The following is a 15,234-nucleotide window of genomic DNA, read 5'->3' on the forward strand; positions in this document are numbered from 1 at the left end:
CAAATATAACCAAGTACAGGGCTAACATGTGCAACACAGTGTTTTAATATTCTGTTAGGCAGTCCATCATATCAATGAAGGTGCTCAGCGTTCAGCGATTTAATTATTGACTCAGTCTCCCCCTTGTCTGTCTCACAGAGGAGTATTTCAGACATCCTTCTCAGAAAGGCATTTCCTTAGAGAGTTATATGATCCCTGTGGAAACTAAGTTTTTATTTAATTCACCAGCAATGCTAGGAAAATGATCGTTAAATATTGTACATGTATCTGATTTGTCAATAACAGAAATATTTTTACTACGAACTGACTTTATATCGTCCACCTAATGCTGCTGGCCAGACTCTTTCTTCACAACTGACCATGTGGGTTTAATTTTATCCTGTGAGTTAGCCATTCTATTTGCATACCACATACTCTTTTGCTTTCCTAATAGCATTTTTCAAGCACCTTACAGTAATGGGATACCGCAGCTTGATTGTGACCTAACATTTTGGAATGATTCCCACTTGGCTCTACATGATATCCTTATCCCACTAGTCAGTCACGCAGGCTGCCTTTGGATGCTAGCACCCTGTTTAGAACGTCCTAATGCAAATCAACTTTCAAAGAGCATGAGAAATGTGTTAAGGAAAGCATTATGTTTGTGATCTATGTTATCGGCTCTATAAACATCCTGCCAGTCTTGTTCCTTAACGAGGTTAAAAAAACGTTCTATCGACGTTGATTAGCTTTTCTATATAGTTTGTAGCTATATATAACATCTGTTTGACTACGAAAAAACTTTTATTGTTAAAATTTGTGCATAGTGGTCTGGAAGGGCATTCACTCTTTTACTAACAGAATGCATATCTAGTAATGAAGACAGAATAAAAATATTATCTGTACATTTGCTACTGTTCCCTGCACCCTGGTTGGAAAAAACGCAATCTACATCAGATTGTATGAATTTAGGAGACCTTCCAACATCCTTTTTCTTGCACAGTGCCATACAAAATTAATATTAGAGTCACCACATGTAACTAGTTTTTGGTGCTTCCTATAAAGGGAATCATGAACCCTCTGGCTTGAACGGTAATGCTCTGATATCAGAGTTAGGGGACCTGTATAAAACAACAGTTAAAAGTTCAGTTTCATTAAATTCAACTACCCTGCACAACACTCAGATACGTATTCAGTCCAGTAGTGTCATACGTCTATGGACTCAGATGGAATACTGTTTTTTATGGAATTGGCCACTCCCCCACTACGCAAGGAACTCCTTCAAAAACAGCCAGCTCATCTATATCCTGGTAAAGGAAGCCTCTGAATTGTCAAATTATTTAAGTGGTCTCCTATATATCAATAATGTCAGAGTCAACATCTATTAGCAGTTCACTAACTTCATCTCTAATACCTCTTATATTTTGATGAAATATACTATTTCCTTCACTACTGGGATACCTGACCTCCTCTGAAGGTGATTCCTTTGTTAGAGGGACTTCCTTTAAGCAAGGATACCTATCACCGCGCTTCAATCAATAAAAACGGGCAGCTCTAACGCCAACTACTACAGGGACTTTTCCATGAATGATCCCACCACCGTCCTCTACACCGTCACCCATAAGCTTTGCCAGCCTCCCCTTCCCAGGCCTATTGAGGTGCAGGCCATGCCTAGTGAACCCAATCTATTGATAGACTCATCTGGTACCACTCCAGTGTGAGCCATGCCCTTCGCCATCAGTACCTTCTCCAGCCACATGTTAACACGTCTGAACGCAGCATTACGATGAGGCCGATCATGACGCTGAAACAGTTGCACGAAGTGCACGTTAGTGCCACCAGTTTTAGTGGCTATATTAACCAGGTAACCACCTACATCATACTCCCCGTCCCTGTCAAGACTATTCCCAAATTCACCCACAGTCGCTACCTGATCCTCTCCTATCTTAACAGTCACCTGAGCCAACCTTTCACTAGGCTTCACAATGCTGGTGACCTAGTACTCACTCCCTAACACTTCCTGCAAATGATGGCCCACACCTCTGGCATGCGAATTACCCAGCGGCAGAACCTTCTTTGTTCAATTAGAATATGCAGCTGACTTAGGATCCCTAATTGCTGAGGACTGTTGCACGTTAGCTAAATTTACAGCTACAACAGGCTCCTCTCCACTCAGTTCTGACCAATGGTCAAATCTCTGAACGAGTATATTCCAAACTCTTGCTGCATATCGACGTTAATGATTTGGGCCTGTAATTCAGTGGATTACTCCTGTTGCCTTTCTTGAATATTTGTGTGATCAGAGGAACCTTCCAGTCTTTGGGTACGGATCTTTCGTCGAACGAGCGGTTGTTTAGTATGTAAGAATCTACTACATCAACATACTCTGAAAGGATTTTAACTGGTATACTGTCTGGACCGGAATTGTTTTTATGAAAAGATTTAAGTAGCTTCAATACTCTGAGGATATCTACTTCTAAGCTACTGAGGTTCGCAGCTGTTCTTGATTCGTCTTCTTTGGTAAAGGAATTTCGGAAGGCTGTGCTTATCAGCGTTGTTATCGATAATGTTTGTATTTCTATCGCACAGAGAAGGCACTGATTGTGTGTTGCCGCTAGCATACTTTACATACGAGCACAATCTCTCAGGATTATCTTCCAGGCTTAGGGACAAAGTCTCATTGTGGAAACTGTTATAAGCATCTCGCATTGAAGTCCGTTCCAAATTTCGAAATTCTGGGGGGGGGGGGGGATGGGGGGGGGGGGGGTGTTTTGTTCGTTTAAATTTGTCATGATGTCTTCAGTCTTCGATGTTTCTGCAACAGTGTTCTGGTCTGTTTTGTGTACCACGGGGGATCAGCACCGTCGCTTGCTAATTTATTTGGTATAAATCTTCCAATTGCTGTCGATACTATTTCTTTGAATTCAAGCCACAACTGGTCTACACTTACAATGTTAATTTGGGAGGAGTGGAGATTGTCTCTCAGGAAGGTGGCAAGAGATTTTTTATCTACTTTCTTGAATATATATATTTTTAGTTTATATTTGGAGGGTGTGATAGTTACTGTATTCATTCTCGCTACGACAACCATGTGTTCACTAATCCCTGCATAGCGCTCTGATGCCCATATTAGCTCAGAACTACTTGTTGCTAAGAGGTCAAGTGTGTTTTCACAACCAGTTAACATTCAAGTGGACGCTTCAACCAACTGCTCGAAACACTTTTCACAGAGCGAGTTTAGCACAATTTTGGATGATGTTTTATGCGTACCTCAGGATTTAAAAGTATACTTTCGGCATTGTATCCAATGTGAATTAAAATCGCCACAAACTATAACTTTATGAGTCGGATACGTGTTTGAAACTAGACTCAAGGTTTCTTTGAACATTGAATGTGTCATAATACACAAATAAATTGCAAAAATAAACTATGAGCTATAATTAATTTCAGAGGCACGAATTTCCAAAATGGAAATCACACAACAATAACTGTAGTATTAAAACATGTAGTCTATTACAAGGTTTATACATTTTATTAGTGAGTAACGAACTGCCTTGCTAATGACGTATTACTCAGCATTCATGTGGGAAGATATGCGAAAATTGAGAAAAACAAAAATTAATCCGAAAGGAAAGGAAATTAAGGTGTCAAGTTCCGTCGGCGATAACATAAGCAAGGACCAGGGATGAACAAAAGAAGGAAAGCGGCTGCATCCATTTCCGGGCATTTGTCTTGAGGAACGCAATTGAAAGCGTATGTACAAATGGTCGGTCTATGATTTCAACTTTCGTTCCCCCTAAACCGAATTCAGTGTCTTAAGCGTTGCAACACCTTGTATGGTGCAAACCATGATTATTAATGTCTCAAAATCTTGATAACGTTGGAGGTTGGGTATGAGCTACACTCTAATAAAAAATAAGAAACCGACGCACCAATAAGATATTGTCAGAAAAGGGACGTAAATCGGTAGATGTACATGTACAGACCAACAAGTGATTAGAGTTTCATTAAAAAATGGACTATTTACTCAAGGGACAGAGCTTCAGGAATTGAGCAAGTCAGTAATGCGATGGTCTATCTCTGGCCATTACCCGACTTGGCATTGATTGATAGAGCTTTTGAATGTCTTCTTGATGGATATCGTGCTGAGTTCTGTCCACCTGGGGCGTTAAATGGTGAAGATCCCAAGCTGTTTGGAGGATCCAGACCCTAATGCTCTAAATGTTCCGAGTTGGGAAGAGGTCTGGTGTCTTTTGTGGCCAAGGTAGAAATTCTCGCTGTGTGCGGGCGGGCATTATGTAGCTGAAACGTGAGCCCAGGATGGCTTATGACGAAGGTAACAAAACTGGTTGTAGAATATCGTGGACATACTTGTTTGCTGTAAGGTTCTAGCAGATGACAACCGAAGGCGTTCTGATACGAAGAGACATGACGCTCCAGACCATCACTGCTGGTTTTTGTGCCTTATTACGAGCGACAATAGGGTTGCTACCCGAAAACTGTCTTGGGTGTCTGCAGATGTGTATTCGTCGGTCATCAGGGCTCAATTCGAAGCGGGACTCATGACTGAAGACAGTTCTACTCCAGTCAATGAGACTGCAGGTCGAATATGATTCTGGAGACACCCTGGATAGCGGTGGGATACCAACCAGACTGTCGCCCGCCATACAGCCTAACGAGAAGTGATGGTCTGGGGTGCCGTTCCTTTTCGTAACAGGGCCTCTTGGTTCGTCGACCGTAGCACCCTTACATCCAAGCGGCACGTTGACGTTTTAATGTGGTGGACCAACATTTCATCGAGATAATGCTCGCCCTCAGACGTCCAGATTTTCTATTATTTGTCTTCGTGCTTGCCAGACCATACCCTCGCCAGCAAGGTCGTCGGATCTCTCCCCAGTTGAGAACGTATGGGGAAGCCGGCAGGACGCGCCGCAACGGCCAGTTAGAAGCGTATGGTTAGCTGACGATGAGCTGTGAACTGAGCAGTAGAGGATCTGTTCTGAGGGAGTGACTGCAACAGCATGAAGCCGATCCCGTCATCAGGCAAAATCGCGATTCAGGTGTTCGTGGACAGTAACATTGCTGAAGTGAACTGGCCAGTCCAGAGGACTGAACTGAATGAAATATCCATCTGAAGAATTAGAACGTCGACTTAACTTCAGATCCATGCGTACAACATTGCTACCTTTTCTGGTTTCGGCCATTGAGGAAAAATTGGGTTGCCGTTCCTGCACAGACATTGAAAGCTTCCTCAGCAAAGCCTAATAAAGGTGAAGAGTGGACACACTGCATATTGATACCTGTACGGGTAACTCTGATCGTATAGCGTATGTGATGGGTGCCGAAGTCTGAAAGAGATTCTGGAAAACTACAGAAGACTGGAAGCTGATTTCATTTCCGATATTTTCCAATAGCTGGCAGGTGTATCAACAATGAGTTTGCTGACAGTGGTTTCAAGCTGAAAGAGCCTGAGAGACAACGTAGGCGTGTAGCAGGTAGCGGCACGGAGTCGCCGTCCATCGTCACGTACCGTTGGCACACACATGACCTACATCCCGTCCCATCCCATCCCACGCACGGCAGACTCCCGACGTGACAGTGCGCATTACTCATACACGCGTCTGCAGGCGTCTCCTCATGAATAAGTCCCGGCGCATGAGGGGCGCCTGGTGGTGGGTTGGGCAGCGGGGGGGGGGGGGGGGGGGCGGGAGGGGGGGGGGAAGGACATACATCTGGCCTCCCGTCGATTGCCGCCGGACGGGCACCAGTTGGTGGGGACATTTGTTATGCCGCGACATGCTCGCCGTAGGCGTCCGGCTAACGCAAGCGAAGCGTCGCCGTCCAGTTTCGTACATAGATCTGTAGGAGGTAGGCAGCACGGGAGGAGGACAGACAAAGGCTACGTCGTGAGATGCCGCTGTACCCAGCGTGTAAACTGTAAAAGGTAGAAAAAAATAATTAGTAAAAAGCCACTGGTACACTACGTCTCAGTGGATGAATTAAACCACAGCACTTACAGAAAAAATGTAGGTAACATTACAGTGAAGTGTCGAACCACCTTTTGTCTTACATAGCGCTGCAGCTCGTCGCGGTATGGGCTAAACAAATCGAAGTCCCCTGCAGAAATATTGGGCCATGTTGCCTCTGTAGACAAACGTAATTTCTAAGGCGTTACCGGTGCAGGATTTCGTAAGTGAACTGACCTCTGGATCACGTCGCATAAATGTTCGACGCGATTCATGCTGGCGATCCGGGTGGCCAAATCATTCGTTCGAGGTGTCCACAATGTTCACACTACACTTATACTTGCTGCAGCGTCACGTGACGATCATAGGGATGTGTAAATTTACGTGAGTGATAGTTCAGCGTGGTTGTTTTGGGTCGAGCGATATGCGTAGTGCACCAGTCTTGTTAATCTCTCTCTGTTCGTGTGTGTGCGTGAGCGTGCGTGCACATGTGCGAGTTTTTGTTTTCTTGTTCATCTGTTCGGGCTTTTGTACTCTCTCATGGTACGCCTCTATTGTGGATCCTTTAAAGTTCTTGTCTTGTTCTCCAATTTTTTTGCCTCTGACCGTCTTTACATAATTATTCTTTTCTTTCATTCCTGCGACAAGGACTCGTCATTGCAGTGTGTACACATTAACCTATTGGTAAATTCTTCTAGCTACCTGTTATTCTCTGACTGCTGCCTTAGTTTCCTGTATGATAGCATGTGGCTTCCTCCACTTAAAAGCATCATCTCGCTGCTCTTATTATCTATGTCGCGCTGCCATGCGGTGCGTGTGGTACTGCCACTGTTCTATAGCAAGGTATTAGGGCTTCTATCCTTACATGTATTCTATCCTTACATATTCTTCAGTACTGCTGTGGTTTTAACTCCTGATGGCGCTGGCGCAGACACTATCGAAAGCCGGAGTGTTTTATTCGAAGTTGGGAGGGATTAAAGGGACCAGATTTATTCGAAGTGACACGGCTTGTGACACGGCTTATGAACCGAGAACATTTTATTCGATCATGTCACCGCAAAAGACTCCGAGGACACTACCTGCAAGATTCTATTGATTTAAGTGAAACTTTCTGTTTCCTTTGCATTCCTGTTTTGTTTGTGGACTAAATATAATTTCCAAAGTAACTGAACTTATTTTTCTTAATTTCTGACAATTTAGTTCAACTCTCATAACTTCCTGGCAGCTATATACAAATTCGTAATGGTAATCCCACTTCAAAATTATTTACGTCAACGAGTGATAGCCATTTTTACTTTTCCTTAACTATTTTCGGTTGCAGCACCAGGGTGAGGAACCTGCGTCCCACAGTCTTCAGAAGGGGCCCTAGTGCTGCTGTTTACATTACAGTTTTATAACATGTTGCTGTAACAGCCCACAATGGTCGTTCTTCCCAGAGTCTGACGTCAAGCAGTACGGATCTCATGACCACACGCACACAGCTCGCTGAAAACAGTCTCTGCTGTCCCCGTACAGCGTGGAAATGTACCAAGTAGAGTATGATTTTGGACGATCAGCATCCGGCGGGGTCCTTTCAAAACACAACCCGGCCCTCTAACTGCCTGGCGCGTCCATTTGTACAGGAGCGAGCGGCTATTCTGTGAACGGGCTTGGAGACTGTCTCTTTACGTTCATGCCACTTTAGAGCTTAACTCATTCTCCTTAAGGAGGAACTTGCTTCATTAGTGGGCTCTCAGTTAAGTGTGCCTCCAGCTTAATACAGGAAATTTTAATCTAGTAGTTAGTCCTTTCATGTACGACTGACACACTACTAGCTTGCTAACATAACATTGCTCCAATTGCTTGGTACCCAATCCTGTCCCATGAAGTTATGTTGGAATATAGGATGACTATTATCTATCGTCTCGTCGTCATATCGTCCGACACATTAATCAGCAAAATTTCTTCGTCCTGCTCGGGTCTGAATGTTGAACACACATACACAGTTTGTAAAGCTTACACAAATGGTCTAGGAATATTCATTACAGACGTCCAATACTTGGGAAGCTAAGGAAAGATATAGATCTATGTGAAAGAGCACCGTGTGCAACGATAAACCCTAGGAGACGTGTGATCACAACCGTAGAGAGGAACACAATACGTGCTGCCTTGGTTCCTAATAAAAGAGAAATAAAATCCTTGGAGCACACGTCGAAACCAGTATTCACAAAATGGCAGTGTACTACTGCCGAACAAAACTGTATTCTGTCAGTGTAATGAACTAACTAAATAACCAAAGAGAACCCAGCGAGATATATGACACTGGCAGAGAAGATGAAGTTAATAAATATAAACACTACCGTAAAATTGGTACTTCCTTTCAGATATTTCCAACTCATTCAAGATACATTATTGCAACAGTGCATGTGGAGTACATGAAATTGTTACATTTACAGATCAACGGCACAAGCGGTTCTAAGGTTTCACTTACCCACCCATGCTGAAGCACCCACATTAGTACATGGTTCTAGGCGCTGCAGTCCGGAACCGCGCGAGTGCTACGGTCGCAGGTTCGAATCCTGCCTCGGGCATGGATGGGTGTGATGTCCTTAGGCTAGTCATGTGTAACTAGTTCTCAGTTCTAGGGGACTGATGACCTCAGATGTTAAGTCCCATAGTGCTCAGAGCCATTTTTTTATTGTCTTATGCCACTCCACTGGCGGCAATGCAGGCACTGACGCTGAGATCCAGTCGATCTTACAGACGCCGGATACGTTACTGGCATACGTTATGCCACGACTGCTGGACCTGTTCACGTAGTTCTGTAAGAGTCGCTGGATGACGAGCCAATTGAATCATTTCTCTTCCTATCATATAGCACACTAACTCGATTGCAGACAAGTCTGGAGATTGTACTGGCAAGGGAAGTTGCTGCACGTCGTACAGGGCGTTAGGTTCCAATGTGTGACCGAGCGTTGGAACCTCGTCTTGCTGTTGCAAGATCGGCAAAAGAACGGGTCCAACATTCTGCACATACCGAGCGCTGGTTAGCGCCCATGAAGAAACACGAAAGGTGAACGAGAGGTGTAGCGCTCACTAGATTTACGTTGTACGCACTAACGACCTTTACTTGCGTGCAGACAGAATCTGATTCCATGTCCCAGGCGATGCTATGACGTCACCAGTCGAGCCGTACACGTCAATGCTATCGCGTGAATGCAAGACGGACTAGAGTTGTGCGTGCCCGTAGTTCCACGGCTAATAACCGGTTCGCAATAGTTCGTGTTGACACATCTGGGGTCATAAACCCTCTTACCTGTTCTGTGGCAGCCGTATGATCTGCCGTCCACAGCTCGTGGTCTCACGGTCGCGTTCTCGCTTCCAGAGAACGTGGTCCCGGGTTCGATTACCGGCGGGGTTAGGGATTTTCACCTGCCGCGAGATGACTGGATGTTTGTGTAGTCCTCATCATTTCTTCCTCAATCATGAAAGTGCCGAGATTAGACTGAGCAAAGGTTGGGAATTTGTACGGGTGCTGATAACCGCGCAGTTGAGCGCTCCGCAAACAAACATCATCATCATCTTCATCATCGTATGGTCTGCCACTTCTGCCCTTACACTACGACGATCCTTGAGAGCGTCAGTGCACCATCCCGCAACTCGGAAGACCACAATATCACTCCTTTAAAACTGGCTCAGTTGTCTGTAGGAAGCAGGAGTGTGTCTCCGTGACTTGTTTGCTGCTTGCTTCAGACGTATACACCACAAAAAAAAGAAAAAAACGGTTCAAATGGCTCCGAGCACTATGGAACATAACATCTTAGGTCATCAGTCCCCTAGAACTTAGAACTACTTAAACTTAACTAACCCAAAGACGACACACGCATCCATGCCCGAGACAGGATTCTAACCTGCGACCGTAGCGGTCGTCCGGTTCCAGACTGAAGCGCCTAGAACCGCTCGGACACTCCGGCTGGCTATGCACCACATTGGAGCTTCCTGGCTGTGACCATTCCCTTTTGAAAGATAGACACAGATGACGCCCTTGTAGCTATGCCACTACACTACCTGGAGGCGGACGACGTCGAAACCATTATCACCACATCCACTATCCTCCAGGTGGCATATGTCGTCATCTGATCAAAATCGACGTCATATTTCCAGGTGTACAAATTTTTTGTTGCAGTGTATTTGCTGTCAAAACCGTGATTTAGGGCTAAAAATCACAAACTGCCCAAAGTACTGGGTCGAACTATAGTACAAGCTGTCTCCTGGCTATTGTGGCGTGGAAAAATATTTAAGGTTGTATACACCACATACATCCCTGAAATCAGCGGAAGGGGGCTTCGGCCTAATCGATTTAAAAGGTACATGAAATGTATTCGCAGTTGCGAATATGAACAACCATTAGCTGTATATGGAAAATTTGCACCAGGCCAGGAATGGAACTAGGATTCTAGACCCAATTGCGAATGCATTTCATGTTTTTCACAGCGTCTGTAGTCGCCGCAGTGCGTGTTGCTTCGGACATGCATCGATACATGTGCGCTGCTCTCATAATACGTAGACATCCAAAAACAGTCAGACAGCGCTCTTGTTCGACAAATAGAGGCAATCATCCGAAGTAGCGCACATTGTCCACATAAAATACATTTACACTTCGCTACAGGCGACAATACTATGATACATGCGGACGAGCTACGTGCTAGGTAGCTCCCTAAATCCCAGAGAGAAGACGGCAAAGACATTACATGACGCAATCAGAGGTAACCGAGTCAGTAACGCCGTCGAGTCAAAATTTCCGCAGTATCGCTGGAACGTCGTGTGACACAATGCTCCGGCTCGTATTTGTTTTCACCGTATAGTCCACAGCACATGGGAAAAGGTTGTTAACAGGACGATACCGACCATACGAAAAACTAACAGAACAGCTGCCCCTACGACACCTTCGGTTAACCAGGCACTGCGTAGCAAAGGATTCTTTCTCGAACGGGCGCAGACTTCTGAAAAAGTAGTAAAATAATAGTCAGCGTGGTTAACAGAACCGCAACAAGCCATTTAGCCACAACAACAATGAGACGCCCGCTATACCCGCTGGGCAGAACAGGTGATTAGGATTGTGGTAAGGGTCAAATAAGGTGCCAGTCAGTTTCACTTCAAAATTGTAATTTAATAACACCTTTAAACCAAAACGGTACATAACCGAACCTTTATAGCTACGAGTTTCCTAATCCAATTCTTTCATGGCTGAAGGCCTCCAAACATGAAAACTTAAAAGCAACAAGGTAAATTACAAGTGACTGAAGAGATGCAGTTAAAATTGCATAATTTCCAATTTTTAAAATATATTACCATAATCTTTTAAGGCAGAAGGCCGCAATGTTTTCGCTTAAAAGGAAATTTTGAGAATAAGGCTTTACGCGACTGTAGGCCCACAGTTGATATTACAGAATTCAAGAATCCCTTAACCCTTACATTTTCAATGAGGGAACGCACACTAAATGAAAAAGCACCTTAAAGACAAAAAATAAATTTAAGAACAAGGTTTTAAATGGCTGAAGGTCCACAATTGATTTACATAAATTGATTTACATAAAACACAATAAAAAATTTCTTTTAAAGCATTGGCTATAATAGGTTACCAACAGACCATTAAACAAGCATGAAAAGGACAGTATAGACAACGGCACACAGACGCCTCGAGGGAGGGGGGGTCTGCCCTCAAAACATTAACATTCACTGAGATGAGACAGGTGATGGGCCCAATTGCAAGTGATCGGTCTGTAACCCAAACATGAGACAGTCACGGACCGACCGACCAAACGACTTGCTAGTCACCAGTCAGTACATAAAAACTCAAAGGTCAAACTGTTACCGACGTGATTATCCACAATGAAATATGTATTAAGCTGTCAAAACTACACAACATGTTGGACAGCGACAACTGGTGAGGAAAGGACGCTACCTGAAATTACGTTAGTGGCCAGGGCAGGTAACCGGAACAATAACGGCCACAAGGCAGAAAATTCCGCTGGTGCACTTGAATTGCAGTGAACCAGTATAGTTAATTCCACTGCAAGGCTGCTCAGTTTCACCACTACAAACACTCAGTGTTGCTCACAGCCGGCCGCGGTGGTCTCGCGGTTCTAGGCGCGCAGTCCGGAACCGTGCGACTGCTACGGTCGCAGGTTCGAATCCTGCCTCGGGCATGGATGTGTGTGATGTCCTTAGGTTAGTTAGGTTTAAGTAATTCTAAGTTCTAGGGGACTAATGACCACAGCAGTTGAGTCCCATAGTGCTCAGAGCCATTTGAACCATTTTTTTTTTGTTTCTCACTGGAAAAGCTCCCCACAGCGAACCACCCGAACGAACGACACAACATGAATGGACGTGGCTTGGTTACTTAACATACCACTCAACTTTGACGTCCTGGATCGGTGAGCTACGAAACTCGCAGCGGTCGGACAGCTCCAGACACGCTCCGACACTGTGCAGGGACCGCCAGCGGATCCAGCCGACTGCACCGTACGGAGATGTCCTCCCTGATCCACACCAACCGACTGACTACCCTCAGAATGCCGACAACATCTAAAGTAGTCGTCAGTGGAAATAACGCCAACTACTCACAAAACCTGACAAACACTTGCACGAAAACCTGAACGATACCCAACAGTAACTAAGCACGCACGAAGACAAATCGGGAGTCAGTGCGCGCACACACACACACACATACACACACACACACACACACACACACACACACACACACACACACACACACACACAGCCGACTCATGATCGATCCACCAAGACCGTGGGCCGGCTCAAGTAATGCATGGTGGCAATGATCGGGCGAGCCATGTCGACGCAGACCTCACTGCTCCAACCCGACTGCACTAGTTCTGCATTGGAACTCTCTGACTGGCAGGCCCGGACTGCGCTCCAGACGCGCTCCAACTGACTGGCAGTCCGAACTCGCGATCCGAACTGGCTTACGACAGACAAAGACCGGGAAGTAATAGCAGTCGAACAAAGATACTACGAGAGGGGATACACTGATACGCGGTGCTAGCGCCCTCACGCTCAGGCAAAGCAGCAACTCAGTGACACAGTGAAATTAAAGAAGTAAGGTGGAACTACGTTAAAAACAGGGTGTAAAATACATGATGGCGGGAACTTAAGCCACGCACGGCTCAAACAACAGCCACGGCACTGGAATTGTTCAATAACAGACATACACTTACACTACATTTTTTTTTCATCGAAGGATGTAGTCGCTGAATTTAATTAATATGGTTCCAGTCCAGCGATTTTCACAAAGGTGTTAGAAAGGCACCCCTTGTTTGTAGGGCACATGCCGGTACTTACAGGTCTCTCCGATTTATTACCAATAGGGGATCCCTCTAAGCCAATCTTTGCCTGCACAAGATCTGCCTCCACTTGGATAGTCGTCCGCACAGCGCACTCCATCTGTCACATGCGACACAACGAAAAATTACAGTTTCTAGCCTATGGCGCCTACATGAGAGGACACGGAAAATACCAAAGCAAGAAGGAATTTTTGATGTATTTTTCTAATCATGGCATTTGAGGCAGACTTAAAATAGATTGTTGTGAACATTGGCAACCTGGCCGGTCAACAACCTGTTTAACTACGACAAACCGGGGGTTCCTGTCAATATCCAGAAGCAGCAACTGCCGGACGAACGAGGTCTCCCAGTACAGTTAACCTCGATAAACTGTATTAAGTGTCATATAATTTCCCACTTATAATGTTTGATTATCCACTCTCCGCGATATCGCAGCCAGGTGGGGGCTTCACTACGTGAACACTTGTTTCTAAGCAAAACGTATACAGTATCTCTCTCTCTCTCTCTCCCTCCCCAGCCAATTTCGCCGGCCGCGGTGGCCGAGCGGTTCTAGGCGCTTCAGTCCGGAACCTCGCGACTGCTACGATCACAGGTTCGAATCCTGCCTCGGGCATGGATGTGTGTGATGTCCTTAGGTTAGTTAAGTTTAAAAAGTTCTAAGTTCTAGGGGACTGATGACCTCAGCTGTTGAGTCCCATAGTGCTCAGAGCCATTTGAATCCAGCCAATCCCCCCCCTCCCCCCCCCCCCCCCGTCTTCCCACTGCATGCACTCCTCCTACTCTTCCAATGTCATCCACAACATAATACCTTTTAGACACAATCGTTGTTACATAAATATAGGAATACTCGTGGTGCACGTTGTGCATCATAATACTGAGAAGAAGACACGGTCTGAGACGAGGAATACAGTGCCCACGCCTCTTTCCATTTGGATGCTCCTTACTGTTGCGGGTATGTTTGATGCGAGGACGACATGAATTTCTGAGCAGGCGTCCGTGTGCAGAACGGTGTGAAAGTCTCCGGCAGTTTACTCGACAGGTCCTTGTGCTGAAATTCATTGGCTGGAGAACCTCTCTCTTGCAAAGTAATGGCGCGCTGGCTTGCGCACAAGGGTCGTGAAATGGTTCGAGTTATTAAACGGCCTCTGAAGCCTTATGAAGTTTAAACTTCATAACACTTTTCACAGGTACAAAATGTACATCTGTTTGAACGAAACGGAATCTGTCTCAAATACATTCGCTTAAAGGATTTACTTCCTGGGATCAGAAGCTCACCGATGTAGTGGCAGACCGCAAATCCAATGGTATCAGGTTCCATCTCTAGTCAATCCTAGGATTTTTATCTGTCACTTATCAGTTCTTTCACGTCCGGTCATGTTTGTTGATATGAAGAATGCCGAGCTGCAGTGTGGAACGCATTCCACGTTAAATCGTGGGTCTGCTTGTAACTATTTGGGTAAGTTCATTTCTAAGTTCGGATGACGGCAACGATATGTCTTGAGTTCCTCATACCTATAAACTGACTTTCACAGCAAGTTATAGGTGGAAATGAACCATGTGTATAGACTGGTGCCACAGGTATAAGTGATGGGAATAAAAAAAATTCTCTGCATGTGAAGACTGTGAACTTGGAACGTTTGGATTTTTCGTCTAACATTTACCCACCAAACGATACTCTCTTGATGCGGGGACTAAAAATTTCTATTTACATGATACTTATAAAACATGAATGATGAAAAGCCCACAGTGAGGATACATACGCGTCTATTCGCGCATTAATGTGTACCCGTTGTTTTGCAGATCCACCTGAGATCGAGGTGGAGCGCAGTTGGGTTCACTCTGGTGAGGGCTACGAAGCTCAGCTCGTCTGCATCGTCCACGGAGAACCGCAGCCGGAGGTTTGTATGGCATTATTAGTGTTACTGTTTTATGTTTTATCT

At 45.1% G+C, this 15,234-nt stretch overlaps 1 protein-coding gene across 4 annotated transcripts in view; it reads left to right on the forward strand.

Moving 5' to 3' along the window:
• LOC126272310 (lachesin) overlaps positions 1-15,234 on the forward strand; it is an 853,630-nt gene that overhangs the window by 653,731 nt on the left and 184,665 nt on the right. For all 4 annotated transcript variants that reach the window (XM_049975090.1, XM_049975087.1, XM_049975088.1 and 1 more), the window contains exon 6: positions 15,095-15,192. In XM_049975090.1, coding sequence (XP_049831047.1) covers positions 15,095-15,192 — 98 coding nt within the window. The remainder of the gene's footprint in view (positions 1-15,094; positions 15,193-15,234) is intronic.

This window comes from Schistocerca gregaria, chromosome 5, assembly GCF_023897955.1.
Source record: "Schistocerca gregaria isolate iqSchGreg1 chromosome 5, iqSchGreg1.2, whole genome shotgun sequence".
Classification (NCBI taxonomy): domain Eukaryota; kingdom Metazoa; phylum Arthropoda; class Insecta; order Orthoptera; family Acrididae; genus Schistocerca; species Schistocerca gregaria.